At 30.0% G+C, this 19,754-nt stretch overlaps 1 protein-coding gene across 1 annotated transcript in view; it reads left to right on the top strand.

Annotated features, from left to right (window-relative positions):
* The first annotated feature begins 7,258 nt into the window (after positions 1-7,258).
* LOC108915226 overlaps positions 7,259-19,754 on the top strand; it is a 30,372-nt gene continuing 17,876 nt past the window's right edge. The window contains exon 1 of the mRNA XM_018721201.1: positions 7,259-7,430. Coding sequence (XP_018576717.1) covers positions 7,429-7,430 — 2 coding nt within the window. The 5' untranslated portion in view covers positions 7,259-7,428. The remainder of the gene's footprint in view (positions 7,431-19,754) is intronic.

Raw genomic sequence — 19,754 nt, 5'->3', positions numbered from 1 at the left:
AATTTTTTAACGATATTAAAAGAAAGATCCAAAAACTGAGCCCTGCAGGACACCTGAGGTAATATCAAAATTGTTATAATAGAAATTATTACTATATATTTTTTGAGTACATCCGAAAAGGTAAGAACTGTGTCATCAGAAAAACTGTAAAAGAATGGAATTTCTTTTTGTGTAAAAAATAAGCTACTGAATTTCGTCAAGAAATAATAAATTTATAAATAAATATCTCTGGGTATTTTTTGGGAATAATCTCTTTTTACCCAGATTAGTTCAATTAATTCAATTACTTACTTAATTAATTTTATATTTCGTGCTTTTAATTTTTCTTATTTCTTTCAACCGTATATAATTTACTGAATTTTGGAAATATAGAAGATCACTAAACTTAATTACCTGATATGGATGTATTAAAATTTATAACCATTTTTTCAGTAACAGCATCTTTACAAAATTATCTGTTATTAAACAATGTATAATTTATAGATTGTGTAGTAGCAACATACGCTCATTTTCTCACATAGCGCCTAGATTTTATACCTCAATTAAAAAACAATAACCATTATGGGATTTAGTTATTAGTTTGTTTAATTAACATATTTCTAGATCATCCCAGGAATAAAATGTCAAAAACAAACTCGCATCCAATTAGCATATCAATAAAATACGAAGTACGCAGTACCTATACCCAAAAACAAAAAAAAATTAACGAACGGCCAATAGAGGCACACCACACGCTTAAATGTGTTTCAATTTTCCCGCTCGTATTACCTCAACCAGGTGTTTTAAGATCAAGTTACCTTAGCAGAACGAGATTCTCAGTTGTTTCGTGACCTTTCACTAAGATATCTAGATTTATTATAACAATTTCTTGAAAGAATGAACACTACGACAAGAAAATCTGTATCGCTGTAAGTCCTAAACTGTGTTTCGTCAAACTATAATATTCCCCACAAGCGACAAAAATGTAAGTACCTCTTGATATAATTATTCCTGTGATAATTGTTCGATAATTATTTTTTTCCGGACTGGCTGGCCGTATCAATTATTTATTATGTTTATAAATTTTTAATCTTATCAATGATTGGCTTCTAATGGACTTAATTGATTTTAATTCTCACTTAATTTATCACAGTCGCCCTCGTTTAATATTTTCTTCTAGAGTTCCTCTAATTTTTTTATAAGAGGTTGCGGATAAGACGGTGTGTTTTGTATGAATAAATGAAGGACAACTAGTTTATAGAGATGACAAAATTATTTACATTATTCAATAATTAATTAATTTTATAGTGGTTATATGTTTATTTGGCTTAGTAAATAACATTCGGAATGATTTTTACTGCCTGTTTAATATATACCAACGTTTTTAAATAAGGACTAAGAACACCATTCCATTTTTCTGAAAAAAACTAGCAACTACCTGTAGAACTAGTTGAGAGACATAAAAATAAAACGAGCTCAAGTTAGAATCCCAACTTTTATAAGTACTTGTTCATTTCTTGCTTTGTCTCAACCTACTTGATATAAAATTGACACTCCAAGACCATTACTGCAATATCCAAAAATTATTTCTTGGTTTCTTTAATTTTTGCAATTTGCTGGTATATATTCGGCACCGAACTGAGATACTTTCTAAATGATTTGTCACTTTCATTTTAACAAAAAAATATTGTATACTTATTATTAAATTTAGTATAAGCATTCAGTGTATATACCGGGTGTTTTTTTAACATGAAAGAATCAAATATCTCGAGAAATAAACTCCCTACGAAATAATCAAAATTTAATCATTTCGCGGAGGAAATACATTGGTGATAAAATTGGCCCCTCTCCCCCATCCCTTGTAGATGGGGAAGGGAATAACTTTGAAATCTTAAATAGGAACCCTCATTTTTTTTGCAGATTCGAATTATATGGCTAAAAGTATGTAAGATTTGTCTGAATCATTAATCTGTAATCGATTAAATTCAATTTTTTCAATTTCTCCTACTGAGTGCTTGATTAAATCTGCTTTCAATGAATGTGTTTTTTTTTTGTATTTTATTTTAAAAATACAATTTCCTTTGTTAAAAATAATTTCTATAAACATGTTTTATTATGTTCACATTTAACGTTAATTTTATTTATTGCTTTGTGTTTTTGTGGCTGCAAAAGCACAAAATAAACGTAGAAAAAAGAGATAACTTTAAGAAACAAGTAATTTTAATCAAACTCCCAGAAGGGAACAGAAAACTATGTTTACGTCGTTGTTTCTAGTTACGCTAAAAGTAGTTTATTCAGTAGCCATTTGTTTTCTGCAGGTAACAATTTCCCAGTTATTCGCAATTTGCAAAATGAAGAAACTTTTTTGGCAACGAATTTCGGGTATTTACATACAACGTGCTATTTTTTATTGCAAACACATTGCAGAATCGTATGCATAGGTTCTCGGTAAGAGAAATGCAGAAAAACTGAAACTGAAAAAAATGCTTCAGATAAATCCTCCCTCCCCATCTACAAGGAGTAGGGGATAGGAACTAATTTTACCCCTAACGTATGTATTTCACAAAGTAAATTGGCATTTTTAATCACTAAGGAATTAAATTTATTTTTAATTGCAATTCAAAAACGAATTTACAAATTACGAATACAAATTTACAAATGTCAGCCATGTCGTTACTTTGAAACTTAGACATCCAAGAACTAACTAAAGTAATCCCATAAGTCAATGCATACGCTGCATTAAAAAATGCACTTTATCCTATGGTGTATATACAATGTAACCACTCAGATTTAGGACACCCCTCTGTTTTTTGGAACACGTGATTTGAATGAATTTATTTTTTAAAATACAAGGTGTCCCGTTTCAATGTACCGCATAACCTTTTTAATTCGAGTTTTATAAAAAAAATATTTCGATCAAAAGTTATCAGGTTTCGAGGGGTCAAATTATGGTGACCTTGAATTTGACCCTGAAGTCAATTATCAAGGTCATTTCAAAGTCAACCTTGATTTCTTAAATATTTTCTTAATATTTTTATTACAGTTCCGTATGTATTTTTTCCGGCAGAATTCGAAACTGTAATAAAAATATGAGTTTCCATTTAAAAAATCAAGGTTGACCTTGGCGACCTTGATACTTGACTTTAAGGTTTATTTCAAGGTCATGGTAATTTGATCCCCCTGAAACCTGACAACTTTTGTGGAGAATATTTTTCACCATCCTGCTTATTTCTTGAGATAACAGCCTGAGAATTAAAAATGGCACAGTAAAAGTATAGCGCACTCTGGCGAGAGAACGAAGCATTTTCAAAAAATTGTTTCATACGAAAGTTACGTATTTTTTCCCGCAGAATACGAATCTGCAATAAAAAATATTGGTTTCTACTTAAAAAATCAAGGTTGACCTTGAAATAACCTTGATAATTGACTTCAAGGTGAAATTCAGGACCACCATAATTTGACCCACTCGAAACCTGATAACTTTTGTTCGAAATATAGACATGGTACATTAAAATGGGACACCTTGTATAGAGTGGCTTNCATTTCTTTTTTTTTTGTTTATTATAAGCCCCTTTACCATTTCCACTTATAAAAGTCCAGATAACAATTCTTTTTTTTTTCCCTAAATGAATTAATTTGATCGGTCTATAATACCCAAATTATTGTATAATACGACGAATTTTAGTACATACATATTTCCTCTTCAAGTGTTTAGTATAAATTTGCCAGTGCATTCTAAAATAAATTAAATCCACCTGAACTGCATTACATTAATAGAAACACTAGCGGTTCCAGGAAAAACATTGATAATGTAAATAATAACACCTGCATATTAAACAAATCGTTTCGCGGTTTATGTGTACTAGGAACAATTTGTTTATTTTACGCCTTTTAACTTTCCTGCAGTTTAATACACTGACGTTCCAATTTATATTACATCGTTTGATCCACTTCAAATGCTGCCAGGAGTGCCAGGTAATGACTAATGACTAGTTTGACGAGGTGAAATTTGATACATTAATCTTGAAAATTGATACATACAATTGTTTCGTCAAAAATGCAATTTCCATAATACCTTACATGTTTCCTGTTAGCGATAAAACAAAAATATAAAGTTACTCATTCTTACAAATATTTTTTATACGTGCCTACGGGCATACAAAAATTCTCTTGATTTCTAACATACATACATATAAATGAAAATGATTGAAATATACCAAAGAGTACCTATATTATTTACATATCAAAGTGTTAAAGTGTATCCTCATAATCCCAAATATGAGCAGTAATTGGAGTAGTTACTTACTATCGAAATAAATGAAATAGACCTCCGTGTTTGGAAACCGATATATTAAGAAAACGTAGGGGCAAACAAATTTGAAAATTGGACCATATAGCCTCACTATTACTCTATTGTGTGCTAAAATTTCAATTAGTTTCGTTATCCCAAATGGGATAACTAAAAAAATTTAGTTATTAATGAAAATTTTGAAAATAATCACGGTTTTCTGCCCACAAAATTGATACCTCTCACTTTTTGTTAATTGATAAAAAAAATTCCAAATTTTTACTGACGATAAGTCGAACTATTGTCTTTAGTACTGTGAAGGTCATTTGTCTCAAAAGCTCTTCTTCTTTTTTATTTTTAAGCAAAACAGAAGGGAGTGCTATCTCCATAAATATTACGTTCTTTAAAAAAAGAAAAAACTGACATAGGTAGTAAATAACTGTAAACAACAATCTGAAAAAATTTGTTAAAATAATAGTTATAAATATGATATTCTTAAAAACAGTATCGGAATGGTCAATTACATTCACGGTTCGATGCAGGGTTTACAGTATAGCCTTTATAAGAACCACGAGTTCACCCGTTCACAATTCTAGTCTCTTTCTGCGGATTTTTTCACGTAACCGTTGTAAAGCGCCTTAATAGTATACAGGGTGTTCCACGGTGACGAGACATTAGATATNTCTTTAAGTAGAGGAATTGAAATCTGTTCACATTGGTTAAAGTTTATAGAGGGCGCTAGCTGAAGCAGATTGAATGTGTTAAAAACGACATAACTTTTTTATACTTTAAGGTATCTCATCTTTGGTATCAAATTCTTATTTTCCAACTTTTCATACACAAAAAAGGTATACTAGCTGTCTCGCACCGTTTTCGAGATATTTGGCTTTGAAACTTCCAACGAAACTGGTCTGTTATAGGGATTTCCTTAAAAATAACACTGAAACTGATAATACCTACGGTGACGAAGATGGCAACGCAAACGTTGAAAATAAAGGTGGTGATGGCATAGAACCCTGTGACTGCTTGGACCCAGAAAAAGTATTGCACGTGTAAATTTTTTTTTTTTCAGACGTATTTCTATTTTCCAATGTATGGAAGCAATTTTTAAATATATGTACGTTGTTTCAATAAAAAATTTTATTGCACAAAACTCAACAAGTCCCTAATAAAATACTGCAAAACTTAGCAAGTCCATACTTTCTTACCAAAAATTCACATGTCCAAACCATTTTTTTAAGATAAAACCCAAACTAAAATTATAATGTTGATAAAAATTTGGTGATAAGTTGATTTCATTCCCATAAGCTTACTATGGAAAATGTATCGTTCTTTATAATCTCCTTGTATTTAATATAAATTATTTTATAATTTTCGTCAAATCAGTTACAAAGTTATAAGAAGGCAACGGTTGTGTCACTTTTTGTTTGAATAAAATTACATAAAAGAGAACCCGGCCTATAACCAACCCTAACATTCCCGATCTCTAATAATAATGTAAAATAGGAAGGGATAAATAAGGAACAAACATATAAATTCCTACCGAAAGGGAGTTTATACCCTGAAACTGAAGACAAAAGTCTATAAAGAGCATATTCTAAAAGACAAAACGATCGTCTGCTTGCAAACTATTAGTGCAAAGTGTGGAGTATACAAATAGGCAAAATCCAGTAGCCAAAATTATACAATATGTAGCTTTACAGTACTAACTGCATAAAGACAAGAGGCCATATTATTCATACACACCACAAACAATATGAGAGAAAATATTATGGATTATATTGGAACCTGACAAATCACAAACAAAACATTATGCATAACAGATCGAATATAACATTTGAAGATAAAAGAAATAAGATCACAGAAGCTTTAGTGCAGTAAAAATTTTTTAAACAGTTTCTCGGCATATCTCATCTCTGTAACGAAAATCCGAATATAAAATAATTCTAATTCTTTTGATAAAATAAACAAAAGACAATCGGAAATAAATCATAGGAATGTTTAAACTGTCTCTTAAATTTGTTTATTACCTAATCACTTTAAATGAGACTTTAGAGGATTGTTTTTTAAATTATGATCAGCAAAAAGTTCACAGAAGCCATAAATCTTGATTAATAACTTCTACTGCTTACAGATAATTAGCATGATGAAAATCAAAGTATGTACAGCCGAATATCGTCAACTATGCCTAAATCTCACAATTTTTTAACGATATTAAAAGAAAGATCCAAAAACTGAGCCCTGCAGGACACCTGAGGTAATATCAAAATTGTTACAAAAGAAATTATTACTATAATTTTTTTTGAGTACATCCGAAAAGATAAGAACTTTGTCATCAGAAAAACTGTAAAAGAACGGAATTTCTTTTTGTGTAAAAAATAAGCTACTGAATTTCGTCAAGAAATAATAAATTTATAAATAAATATCTCTGGGTATTTTTTGGGCATAATCTCTTTTTACCCAGATTAGTTCAATTAATTCAATTACTTACTTAATTAATTTTATATTTCGTGCTTTTAATTTTTCTTATTTCTTTCAACCGTATATAATTTACTGAATTTTGGAAATATAGAAGATCACTAAACTTAATTACCTGATATGGATGTATTAAAATTTATAACCATTTTTTCAGTAACAGCATCTTTACAAAATTATCTGTTATTAAACAATGTATAATTTATAGATTGTGTAGTAGCAACATACGCTCATTTTCTCACATAGCGCCTAGATTTTATACCTCAATTAAAAAACAATAACCATTATGGGATTTAGTTATTAGTTTGTTTAATTAACATATTTCTAGATCATCCCAGGAATAAAATGTCAAAAACAAACTCGCATCCAATTAGCATATCAATAAAATACGAAGTACGCAGTACCTATACCCAAAAACAAAAAAAATTAACGAACGGCCAATAGAGGCACACCACACGCTTAAATGTGTTTCAATTTTCCCGCTCGTATTACCTCAACCAGGTGTTTTAAGATCAAGTTACCTTAGCAGAACGAGATTCTCAGTTGTTTCGTGACCTTTCACTAAGATATCTAGATTTATTATAACAATTTCTTGAAAGAATGAACACTACGACAAGAAAATCTGTATCGCTGTAAGTCCTAAACTGTGTTTCGTCAAACTATAATATTCCCCACAAGCGACAAAAATGTAAGTACCTCTTGATATAATTATTCCTGTGATAATTGTTCGATAATTATTTTTTTCCGGACTGGCTGGCCGTATCAATTATTTATTATGTTTATAAATTTTTAATCTTATCAATGATTGGCTTCTAATGGACTTAATTGATTTTAATTCTCACTTAATTTATCACAGTCGCCCTCGTTTAATATTTTCTTCTAGAGTTCCTCTAATTTTTTTATAAGAGGTTGCGGATAAGACGGTGTGTTTTGTATGAATAAATGAAGGACAACTAGTTTATAGAGATGACAAAATTATTTACATTATTCAATAATTAATTAATTTTATAGTGGTTATATGTTTATTTGGCTTAGTAAATAACATTCGGAATGATTTTTACTGCCTGTTTAATATATACCAACGTTTTTAAATAAGGACTAAGAACACCATTCCATTTTTCTGAAAAAAACTAGCAACTACCTGTAGAACTAGTTGAGAGACATAAAAATAAAACGAGCTCAAGTTAGAATCCCAACTTTTATAAGTACTTGTTCATTTCTTGCTTTGTCTCAACCTACTTGATATAAAATTGACACTCCAAGACCATTACTGCAATATCCAAAAATTATTTCTTGGTTTCTTTAATTTTTGCAATTTGCTGGTATATATTCGGCACCGAACTGAGATACTTTCTAAATGATTTGTCACTTTCATTTTAACAAAAAAATATTGTATACTTATTATTAAATTTAGTATAAGCATTCAGTGTATATACCGGGTGTTTTTTTAACATGAAAGAATCAAATATCTCGAGAAATAAACTCCCTACGAAATAATCAAAATTTAATCATTTCGCGGAGGAAATACATTGGTGATAAAATTGGCCCCTCTCCCCCATCCCTTGTAGATGGGGAAGGGAATAACTTTGAAATCTTAAATAGGAACCCTCATTTTTTTTGCAGATTCGAATTATATGGCTAAAAGTATGTAAGATTTGTCTGAATCATTAATCTGTAATCGATTAAATTCAATTTTTTCAATTTCTCCTACTGAGTGCTTGATTAAATCTGCTTTCAATGAATGTGTTTTTTTTTTGTATTTTATTTTAAAAATACAATTTCCTTTGTTAAAAATAATTTCTATAAACATGTTTTATTATGTTCACATTTATCGTTAATTTTATTTATTGCTTTGTGTTTTTGTGGCTGCAAAAGCACAAAATAAACGTAGAAAAAAGAGATAACTTTAAGAAACAAGTAATTTTAATCAAACTCCCAGAAGGGAACAGAAAACTATGTTTACGTCGTTGTTTCTAGTTACGCTAAAAGTAGTTTATTCAGTAGCCATTTGTTTTCTGCAGGTAACAATTTCTTAGTTATGCGCAATTTGCAAAATGAAGAAACTTTTTTGGCAACGAATTTCGGGTATTTACATACAACGTGCTATTTTTTATTGCAAACACATTGCAGAATCGTATGCATAGGTTCTCGGTAAGAGAAATGCAGAAAAACTGAAACTGAAAAAAATGCTTCAGATAAATCCTCCCTCCCCATCTACAAGGAGTAGGGGATAGGAACTAATTTTACCCCTAACGTATGTATTTCACAAAGTAAATTGGCATTTTTAATCACTAAGGAATTAAATTTATTTTTAATTGCAATTCAAAAACGAATTTACAAATTACGAATACAAATTTACAAATGTCAGCCATGTCGTTACTTTGAAACTTAGACATCCAAGAACTAACTAAAGTAATCCCATAAGTCAATGCATACGCTGCATTAAAAAATGCACTTTATCCTATGGTGTATATACAATGTAACCACTCAGATTTAGGACACCCCTCTGTTTTTTGGAACACGTGATTTGAATGAATTTATTTTTTAAAATACAAGGTGTCCCGTTTCAATGTACCGCATAACCTTTTTAATTCGAGTTTTATAAAAAAAATATTTCGATCAAAAGTTATCAGGTTTCGAGGGGTCAAATTATGGTGACCTTGAATTTGACCCTGAAGTCAATTATCAAGGTCATTTCAAAGTCAACCTTGATTTCTTAAATATTTTCTTAATATTTTTATTACAGTTCCGTATGTATTTTTTCCGGCAGAATTCGAAACTGTAATAAAAATATGAGTTTCCATTTAAAAAATCAAGGTTGACCTTGGCGACCTTGATACTTGACTTTAAGGTTTATTTCAAGGTCATGGTAATTTGATCCCCCTGAAACCTGACAACTTTTGTGGAGAATATTTTTCACCATCCTGCTTATTTCTTGAGATAACAGCCTGAGAATTAAAAATGGCACAGTAAAAGTATAGCGCACTCTGGCGAGAGAACGAAGCATTTTCAAAAAATTGTTTCATACGAAAGTTACGTATTTTTTCCCGCAGAATACGAATCTGCAATAAAAAATATTGGTTTCTACTTAAAAAATCAAGGTTGACCTTGAAATAACCTTGATAATTGACTTCAAGGTGAAATTCAGGACCACCATAATTTGACCCCCTCGAAACCTGATAACTTTTGTTCGAAATATAGACATGGTACATTAAAATGGGACACCTTGTATAGAGTGGCTTTCTAGACGTATTTTTTAACCAATTACGATAATTCAGCTGGCTATGCATAGCCAGCTGCATTTTTTTAAAAAGATTTTTGATAAAATTAAGTATTATTAAAAATTTACTTGTCAGCATCACAAAAATGTCATCAATTAATAAACATTTTATTATACAACCTAAAATTATAATTTTTTAAAGGCCAGTTTTATAATAAACTAAAATGTACTTTGAATTTAATGGAATTTTAAAGCATTGTTATCAGCAAACTGTATTTTCAAGTTTAATTTGATTGTGAAATCAGTTTTTTTTCTGTTTAAATGATTATAAGGTTTTGAAAATTTTTGAGGACAAAAATTTTGCAAATTACAGACAAAAGGGTCAGTAATTGACTAATTTTCCATCTTCAGGAATTTTCCAAAGCCTCCTAAATGGAAACTTCATACATTTAAAACTTCAAGTCGGCATAAAAACAAATTAGTCTTCATTATAATCCGATGAAATTTGGAAAATAGGGAAGTGATGCTGATTATGGTATAGTCAGATTTTTAATAAAAAAAGAATCCTACTATATAAAATTTAAAATGCTTGGATGAGAAATGCTGTATTGTTAACCAGTTTCAAGTATGTAGTAATGTATTTCAATTCCTGAAGAATTAAACTTATTTTAATCCTTCTAGATTTTTTTTACAAATGAATACTTTAAATAAACAGATAGAATTATTGAATTGATTTCATTAAACGTCAATATGTTCACTTTTCTACAGCAATTCTTTTTAAATCAATTCTTCAGAAATATTTGATTATCTAAAAAATCCGTTCATGTGTGTTTTTTTTCCATCATCCATAATATTTGTAACAAATATGGTAAGCGGTTTGCTGTTTAAATATTTTGATTGCCACTTACATTCAATAAAATCGGCTCTCTAGACAATGAAACAGATTAAGCCATCGAAACCGGATGTGACAATGACCTAGATATTACAGTTTTAACAAGATTTCCGTGTTTTTTAACTCGTTTTTGAGAGATACACCGTTAAGAGATTAATTTATACAGTTCGAAATGGACGAAAACAAGTGTCGGAAATTTTTATAATTCAATCCCGCCCGCGTATTTAAAAACTTACAGCCGAGTAAGTTTTAAAACCGTGCTCGGTCATTGTTGCCTTTGTTACGAGGAATAAAAGCAAATCCCACCCACAAAGGCATTGTCGTATGTCTCAATACGAGAACAAATATTCTGTTTTGAAACGACGATGTTTATTTTTTAAAACAATTTACCCAATGGGCCTAGGTGTTAATAGATAAAAAGTACAATGGGCCTGGCATCGCTCCTAGCTCTGTATTTGTATGCACTCTTACGTTTTGTAAACATTTATTGTTTATTGATAAAATAAATTATTTAAATTTATTCCCTGAATGTGCGTGCGGACTGCTGGATTTCCGCGAAGACTTCTTGCAAAGCAAACATATTGAATAAGTGCAAACTATGTGTTCAATTTCAAGAAAAGTACATGCTGTATTCTATTAAAATATTCAATAAATCATTAAGGATTACGAATTTATATAAGATGGAAATACCTTTGTAAATAGATATTTATAACCCGATTTGATTCGATTTTTTTTGAAAAGTATAACTTAAAATGTGTTACGATACAGAACAGACACAATATGTTGTTTACAATAACAAAAAATTAAATGCCTACGAAGTAAGATATGTTGTACCACAGGGTTCAGTCTTGGGTCCTTTACTTTTTTAATTTATGTAAATAATCTACCTAATATTTTAAGTATACTTTTCGCAGATAATACCAGTGTTACTACAGCAAATCCAAATATATCTGTTTTTCTTAATCACATGTCTGTCGCAAACATTAACATACGACTGTTTTTTTTTAGTAATAAATGACTCTTAACATTTCCAACACTAAAACGATGATCTCCACATGTAAAAAATTTAAACAGTAAAGAATTTAAAACAAAAATTAAACATTCTTTATTAGATCGTGCTTTTTATAATTTAAATAAATTTTTGAATGCAAAATTTAATGATTTTCAAGACTAATTTGTGCTTTTTTAAATATTTTAAGATATAGTTCACCTTCCCTTTTAAACGGGGTGTTTCATAATTATGTGCAAATATTTCAAAAAGGTTTTTAGAAAGTAATTTTCAATACATTTTTTCGATTTGAGAAAATATTCAAATCTCAAAATGGCCGAAAATATTAGCTTTTATTTTGTTTTATTAAATTTTTAGTTCGTATTATATGCTTAGCTTTTCCTATTGATAAAAAAGAATTTTTGCAAAAAACATGTCAAAAATGACAATCGTTTTTGATAACTGTTTACTATGTTATGTGTTATCAGCAAGGAAAAATAATTTATTTTTTTGCTCGTAAACCATTAAGTATACGAAAAAATGGGAAGAATAAAAAAGTTTCTAAATGAAATGTAATAGGTATTAAAAACTATTTTTCTTGTTGGAATTTATTTATTTATTTATTTTATTTATTTATTTATTTACTCTTAAAATATCCAACGGGTGAAACCCACTTAAAGGATAAGTTTTAGTACAAAAAAAATACATTAATGGAAAGAAGCACTAGAATTGGCTAACGTAGAAAAAAGTTGTGAGAGAAATAAAACCAAGGGGTGCTAAAAAAAGACTACCAAAAAATTCTATTCAACGTGTAGCATAATTCAAATTTTTAAGTTTAACCGTTTTCGTGAGAAAAAAATAAAAGCTAATTTTTTGGACCATTTTCAGATTTGAATATTTTCTCAGGGGGGGGGGGGTGGGTCAAAAAAAATATATTGGAAGTACCCCCTAAAATTACTTTCTATACATCTCCTTAAAATATTTGCACATCATTATGAAAATACCCTGTATATTAACTCACAGTCTAGTACTGGAATATTGTTTCAAGGTATATTTTGTTTAATTGTATTTTATTTCGTTTGTAAATTGTATCTTTACTAATAATATATGTACTTGTTATAAAGTTATTTTTTTTATTTTGTATTTTTTCTCTATTGAAAGGGTACTAATCTAATTCAAACAAATTATTATTTTTTAATCCTATCAAATGAAATCAAACAATGTTCTTCGATACCAGAATATATCTAAATCTACAGGCAACATTCCTAACTGTTGTGGGAAACAACTACCCTGCGGACTATATGCCACTAATAGCATTGAATTGGTGTAACCTTAATACCTTACATTTAAATTTAAAAATATGCCTCAAGATAACAATCACGAGATCTCCTTCTTGCTTGAGTTTTCATTATAAATTGAATAACACGATATTAGAGGAAGTTAATCAAGTGAGGCACCTTGGTGTCATTTTTTATTGTAAAGTGTCCTATTGTACTCACATTGAAAATACTGTTTCAAAATCTTTAAAGATGCTGGGATTTGTTCATCGTACTCGGACTGACTTTTTAGTTCATAGTCTCAAAATATTGTACTGTCCTTTAGTCAGATCCATTTTAGAATATTGTTGTATTATCTGGTGTCCGAAGTATAATACTCATATCATATTAATTTGATTGGAAATGTTCAAAAGAGATTTTTAAGACATTGTGCATTTAAGCTTGGTTACCAAAGAGAATATTACACCTGACCAAATTCTTAGAGATCTCAATATAATTTCATTGGAACATAGACGTTTACATATTGATTTGCTTTTTCTAAATAAAATTCTCAGAAATTTTTCATATCCCATTTTCCCATACTAATTATGGACAGAATGAACCAATTATTAGAATCCTGCGTAATTCTAATTTAGCGAAGAGTAAATTAGATCTATTTAATTACTCTCGTCATTCAAGAGATCTGTAAAATTAAAAGTAAAAATGCTTGGTTCTTAAATGTTATTGTCATCTGTTTTGGTTTGTTTTTACTGTAAGTTATGTTATATTTACTTTAATCGGATTACTAACTAGTTTTAAGTAGCATACACATTTACTTTGTATGTATTTTTGTTCTAAAAGGGCCTGACCCGTTTATCAATAAACAAATAAATAAAAGCAATATCTAGTAAACTGCTAGTAATAAATAAATTCACAAAAAAAAAAAAAATTACATGTCTAAGTATAATACAAAAACACATACCTGATATATCGAAATTATTAAATAACGTAATCAATCAGATGAAATATCTTGTATTTTTGTTGTTCTAATATCGCCCTTGACATAAATCAACATGTTAGAAGCTTATTAGAAGCAACTGCTACAAAAAGATCTTACTGTAGCTTAGTACTTTTACCATATACTAAAAAAGGTGTTCTTGTTAAAATCGCTGAAAGGGCACTGTTATTGAGAGAAGCGCAATCGACTGTCCCAAACTCAAACCAGCTTCAATTCCTTAATGTACAGGGTGTCCGGAACCGAATGGGCAATATTTCAAGGCTAGCTCTACACAAAAATAAATCGACTGAGATCATATTACCTTTACCTATTTAAAAAAAATGTCTTTAATTTTTGTTGAATACCCGTAATTTTATCATCGAACTATATTTTTAAATTAAATTAAAAAGGTTAATTTTTATCCAAGGAATATACTCTTAGTACATAATTCATTGGTACACTTGGACTTTGGTACAGCCAATGTCGGTTTGTTTTCAAAACCAGTGCGTCAGCGGTTTTAACGGAAGCACCCTTTTTTGTGTAAAATAAAATATTTTCGTTATAATAACATACGCTGGAAAAAACCTAACATCAAAAAAGTTAATTCATAAAATGTCACTACGACATATAGTAGTTAACAACCTCAGCAGACAAAAATTAATAACACTGTCGTACTTAACACACTGAAAAACTTTTCAATGCAATAAATTGTTTTTTGGAAAAGGTATGGCTAAAAGTTTATTTTAAAAAGACATTTTTGTGGTCTCGTATCTGAAAAACAAAATATGATAGACCCTAGTTCATAAAAAAAGTCGTTTTATATTTTGATGTTTTATCACGTCCGCCCCCCCTAAATTTTTTATACTCATTTCCGTAACACCCTGTATGTTTTAATTAACATATTTTATTATTAATAAGCAATTATTGTAAAATTTTATTATGAGACATTTTCGTTTACACTACTTGATGTAAACATCACTTAGGAGATTCTATGTTCAGTATTGTAGTTCTGAATTAAAAAATGTCCAAATTGGACAACGAAAAATTTAACAAGTAGACTAATTAAAAAATTAATTCAATTGACAAGTGACGTAACAGAGACCTTTCAACTTTCTGTACAAGAATCCTAAATGAGTTACACACCATACATTTCTACCAAACATAAATAATATTACGCATATATTGACTATTATTAGTTATTTTCATGGAATACCTAGAAGAATGTTAAATAATTTCGCTTGAATTTTGTCAGTCCACCATCAGTTTAGTGTTGACTAATGTTGCGGTCACAGAAAACGTTATACCAGACACAACTCACTGTTACTCTCATTTAAAGCAGACCAGACACTCACGTTCCGGCACCGAGGTAGGGCTTTGTTGAATGTAATCGCCATGTCATTTTGTTGGAATGTTTAGAAAAGGCATAAATCTCTAGTATACAGAAATAACAAGTTGACAAATTGGAGTTTTTAAAAATGCTTCGTTAACGTCTACAGAATTAAAGTTCATCGAAGTCGAAAAATAATCCCATTACAATCTTTTTTCTCCATTTATAACTAACCAAGAAAAAGCAAATTTAGAATCATTTGATTAATTTACTTAATAGGTAACAAAATACCCAAAGAGATAAATAATGAAATATCTAATCTCTCTATAAAAATAAACGAATATTCACTACGTGGTTGCCAAGGTAATTTGTCACGGTGTATAACATGGTAACTAGCTACTATACAGGGTGTAACTAAAGTGCTTGGCCAAACTTTAATGGCGGATTCTGTGTGAAAAATTATGACAAAAAGGTTACATTACATGTGTCCTGAAACGTTTCGTTCTAAATATACAATCAATACTTGGCTTGTTAAGAACAGCATAAGTATATGGTGCTGAATTTGGTTGCCACAGCGCTGAGTTTTCTCTTTCAAGGCGTGAATGGTCGTGGACCTGTTGGCATAAACTTTAGACTTCAAAAAACACCAAAGAAAACAGTCCAATGGCGTGAAATCGCATGATCTGGGCGGCCAATTCTGATCACCAAATCGGGGAATTACACAACCAGGAAATGACTGAAATGACAAATGAATGCAATAATTGAATTGTTTCTCGAGATGTATGGCATGTGGCACCATCTTGTTGAAACCACATGTTGTGTACATCCATATCTTGCAATTTTGGTACAAAAAACTGGATTATCATGTCGCGATAGTGAGCATCATTAACTGTTATTGCCTGACCAGCTGCATTTTCGAAGAAAAATGGTCCGATGATGCCTCAAGTCCAAAATCCGCACCAGTGACACATTGTGGATGCAAATTCGATAATTTTGTCTATTAGCGAAGCCATCAAAACGAAAAACAAAACTCATCGCTGAAGATGATTTTGTTCGAAAAATCAGCATCCACATCTTGTTCCATAATCCATTCAACGAAGTCTCTTCGCTCTGCGTGGTTAGTAGGCTTCAGTTCTCGAATCAATAGAATTTTGTATGCATGAAGATGCAAATATTTCGAGAGAATACGCTGTAGAGAGCTTCTCGAAATGTTCAATTCTTGTCCACGGCACCGAATTGATGTTCCTGGACTCTCAGCAGGACTAGAAGGACGACCAGAGTGTTTTAGATCACTAATTGATCCAATCCCCCTGAATTTTTTCATCACTATTCCGGCCATATTTTGTACGAAAATTGCGAATTGTAGCTGCCAAACCTTCATTACATTTAAAATATTGTCCAACAACGAAAACACGTTCTTTCGTGTAACGCTCCATTTTTCTGTCTTTTTTTTTTTCGTTCATAATACTTTACTGCACAAATGGCACATAATTCAAACCTTTCGTGAATTTTGGGATGCCCGATGTGTACTATTATAAATGTTTTAAAAATAACTTGGCGCCATAACATGATATGACATGGTTTGAAAATTTACCATTTATCTCGAAAACAGTGGAACCTATCAACATGCAGCAAAAATCCATTCTCGTAAAGCATTTAATGTTCCATTATAATAGTGAGTCCAACATCTAGGAAGATAAAAAAAAATTGCGAAAATTATTGAGCCTCTGTGTAGAAAATAGTACTATATAATGTAGATACATTTGTAGATAATCAAAAATTAAAGCTACACAAAAAAAATTGAGCATCGTGTATCTCGAAGACGAAGCGTTTGCGAACACATGTTTATATGAACTTGTTTCATCAATTTGTGACGTAAAATTTACACTTTATGTGTTTGTTATATTTCAATGGACTAAAGGGCATATTTTATTATTCCGCCTTTTTGCGGGTGCAAAAAATATGTATACTATACAAGGTGTCCCGTATCGTTATGTTCAAATTTTGGAAGCGTAAAATACACTTCTTTTCAAGTAAAAAAAAACGCAAAACTTGTATATCCATGTTTATTTGTTTCAGAGGTGCACGACTATGAATATTATTTGAAGATAATAATAAAGCCAGAAAAAAATTAAACAATTTAGTAAAATTTAGTGTTTTTCCGGATATTTCCGGAATTTTAAAACTGTCTAAACAGCATATTGTTAGGTATAAAAAACACAACTTTTTTCTAATCTGAGCCACCCCGTATATTTTACCGTTTCCTAGATCCTAATGCTATCCCATCCTTATCTTGGACACACTGTATGTCTATGAATTTATCAAACTTTAAAAAAAATAAGTACACTAATCGATCCTACGGAAAAAAAAATATTATTTATTTGATTTATTCACTATTCGACTTATGTTTATAGCAATACTGTATAGTTTTGGGTCAAACAATGAGACAGTTTTTTATATTTTTTCCGCACAATTGAATGATGTAATCAGTTTTTGATTTTTTTTTAAATTTAAACAAATTATTAACAATTACTGAAAAATTCATTGCTGCAAGTCATTTTTTACTTTTTTGCATTTTTGAGCATGTTTTTGAATTGTGATTGCAAATTTTTTTATTTCACCAAAAAGTATATGTCAAAACGAAAAAAATGGTTACCGGCAGAACTCTGTACGATAATTTTTTTAAGTAGAATTTTTCTTTGAAAAAAAGTGTTTCAGACCGAAAAAAATTAATATCTCAGAAATTTCACGATTTTTTTATCTAAAAAAATTTGAGATTATTTGAGACAGAGAAAGGTATACTTTCACCAAGTTTCGTCAAAATTAAATTATTTTTGCGGAAACGAGAAATAAAAAACAAAAAATCTGAAAAAAAAACGGTCTTTCGCATTTTTCTCGGAAATTTTGAGGTTATGTTAAAAAATGACTTCTACAAAAGTTATAGATTTTTGTATGATCTACAACTTTTGTATTAGATACTTTTTTGTTTGACGTCAACTTTCCCCGGAAATCCCAATGATACAATTTTTCATAACTTTTCAACCTTCCAAATCAACCCTCCGCCGCCCCTGCTCACACATTTATTTTTTTTTTGTTTATTATAAGCCCCTTTACCATTTCCACTTATAAAAGTCCAGATAACAATTCTTTTTTTTTTCCCTAAATGAATTAATTTGATCGGTCTATAATACCCAAATTATTGTATAATACGACGAAGTTTAGTACATACATATTTCCTCTTCAAGTGTTTAGTATAAATTTGCCAGTGCATTCTAAAATAAATTAAATCCACCTGAACTGCATTACATTAATAGAAACACTAGCGGTTCCAGGAAAAACATTGATAATGTAAATAATAACACCTGCATATTAAACAAATCGTTTCGCGGTTTATGTGTACTAGGAACAATTTGTTTATTTTACGCCTTTTAACTTTCCTGCAGTTTAATACACTGACGTTCCAATTTATATTACATCGTTTGATCCACTTCAAATGCTGCCAGGAGTGCCAGGTAATGACTAATGACTAGTCTCGACAAAAATACAATTTCTATAATACCTTACATGTTTCCTGTTAGCGATAAAACAAAAATATAAAGTTACTCATTCTTACAAATATTTTTTATACGTGCCTACGGACATACAAAGATTCTCTTGGTTTCTAACATACATATTATTAAATGAAAATGATTAAAATAAACCAAAGAGTACCTATATTATTTACATATCAAAGTGCTAAAGTGTATCCTCATAATCCCAAATATGAGCAGTAATTGGAGTAGTTACTTACTATCGAAATAAATGAAATAGACCTCTGAGTTTGGAAACCGATATATTAAGAAAACGTAGGGGCAAACAAATTTGAAAATTGGACCATATAGCCTCATTATTACTCTATTGTGTGCTAAAATTTCAGTTAGATTCGTTATCCCAAATGGGGTAACTAAAAAATTTTAGTTATTAATGAAAATGTTGAAAAAATCACGGTTTTCTGCTTACAAAATTGATACCTCTCACTTTAATTCGTTGTAATTTTATTATTAATTGATAAAAAAATTCTAAATTTTTACTGACGATAAGTCGAACTATTGTCTTTAGTACTGTAAAGGTCATTTGTCTCAAAAGCTCTTCTTCTTTTTTTATTTTTAAGCAAAACAGAAGGGAGTGCTATCTCCATAAATATTGCGTTCTTTAAAAAAAGAAAAAACTGGCATAGGTAGTAAATAACTGTAAACAACAATCTGAAAAAATTTGTTAAAATAATAGTTATAAATATGATATTCTTAAAAACAGTATCGGAATGGTCAATTACGTTCACGGTCCGATGCAGGG

The sequence above is a fragment of the Anoplophora glabripennis genome, unplaced genomic scaffold, assembly GCF_000390285.2.
Source record: "Anoplophora glabripennis isolate ALB-LARVAE unplaced genomic scaffold, Agla_2.0 scaffold945, whole genome shotgun sequence".
NCBI lineage: Eukaryota > Metazoa > Arthropoda > Insecta > Coleoptera > Cerambycidae > Anoplophora > Anoplophora glabripennis.
Note: the sequence above shows the minus strand (reverse complement) of the source record. Positions and strands in the feature narration are given on the sequence as shown.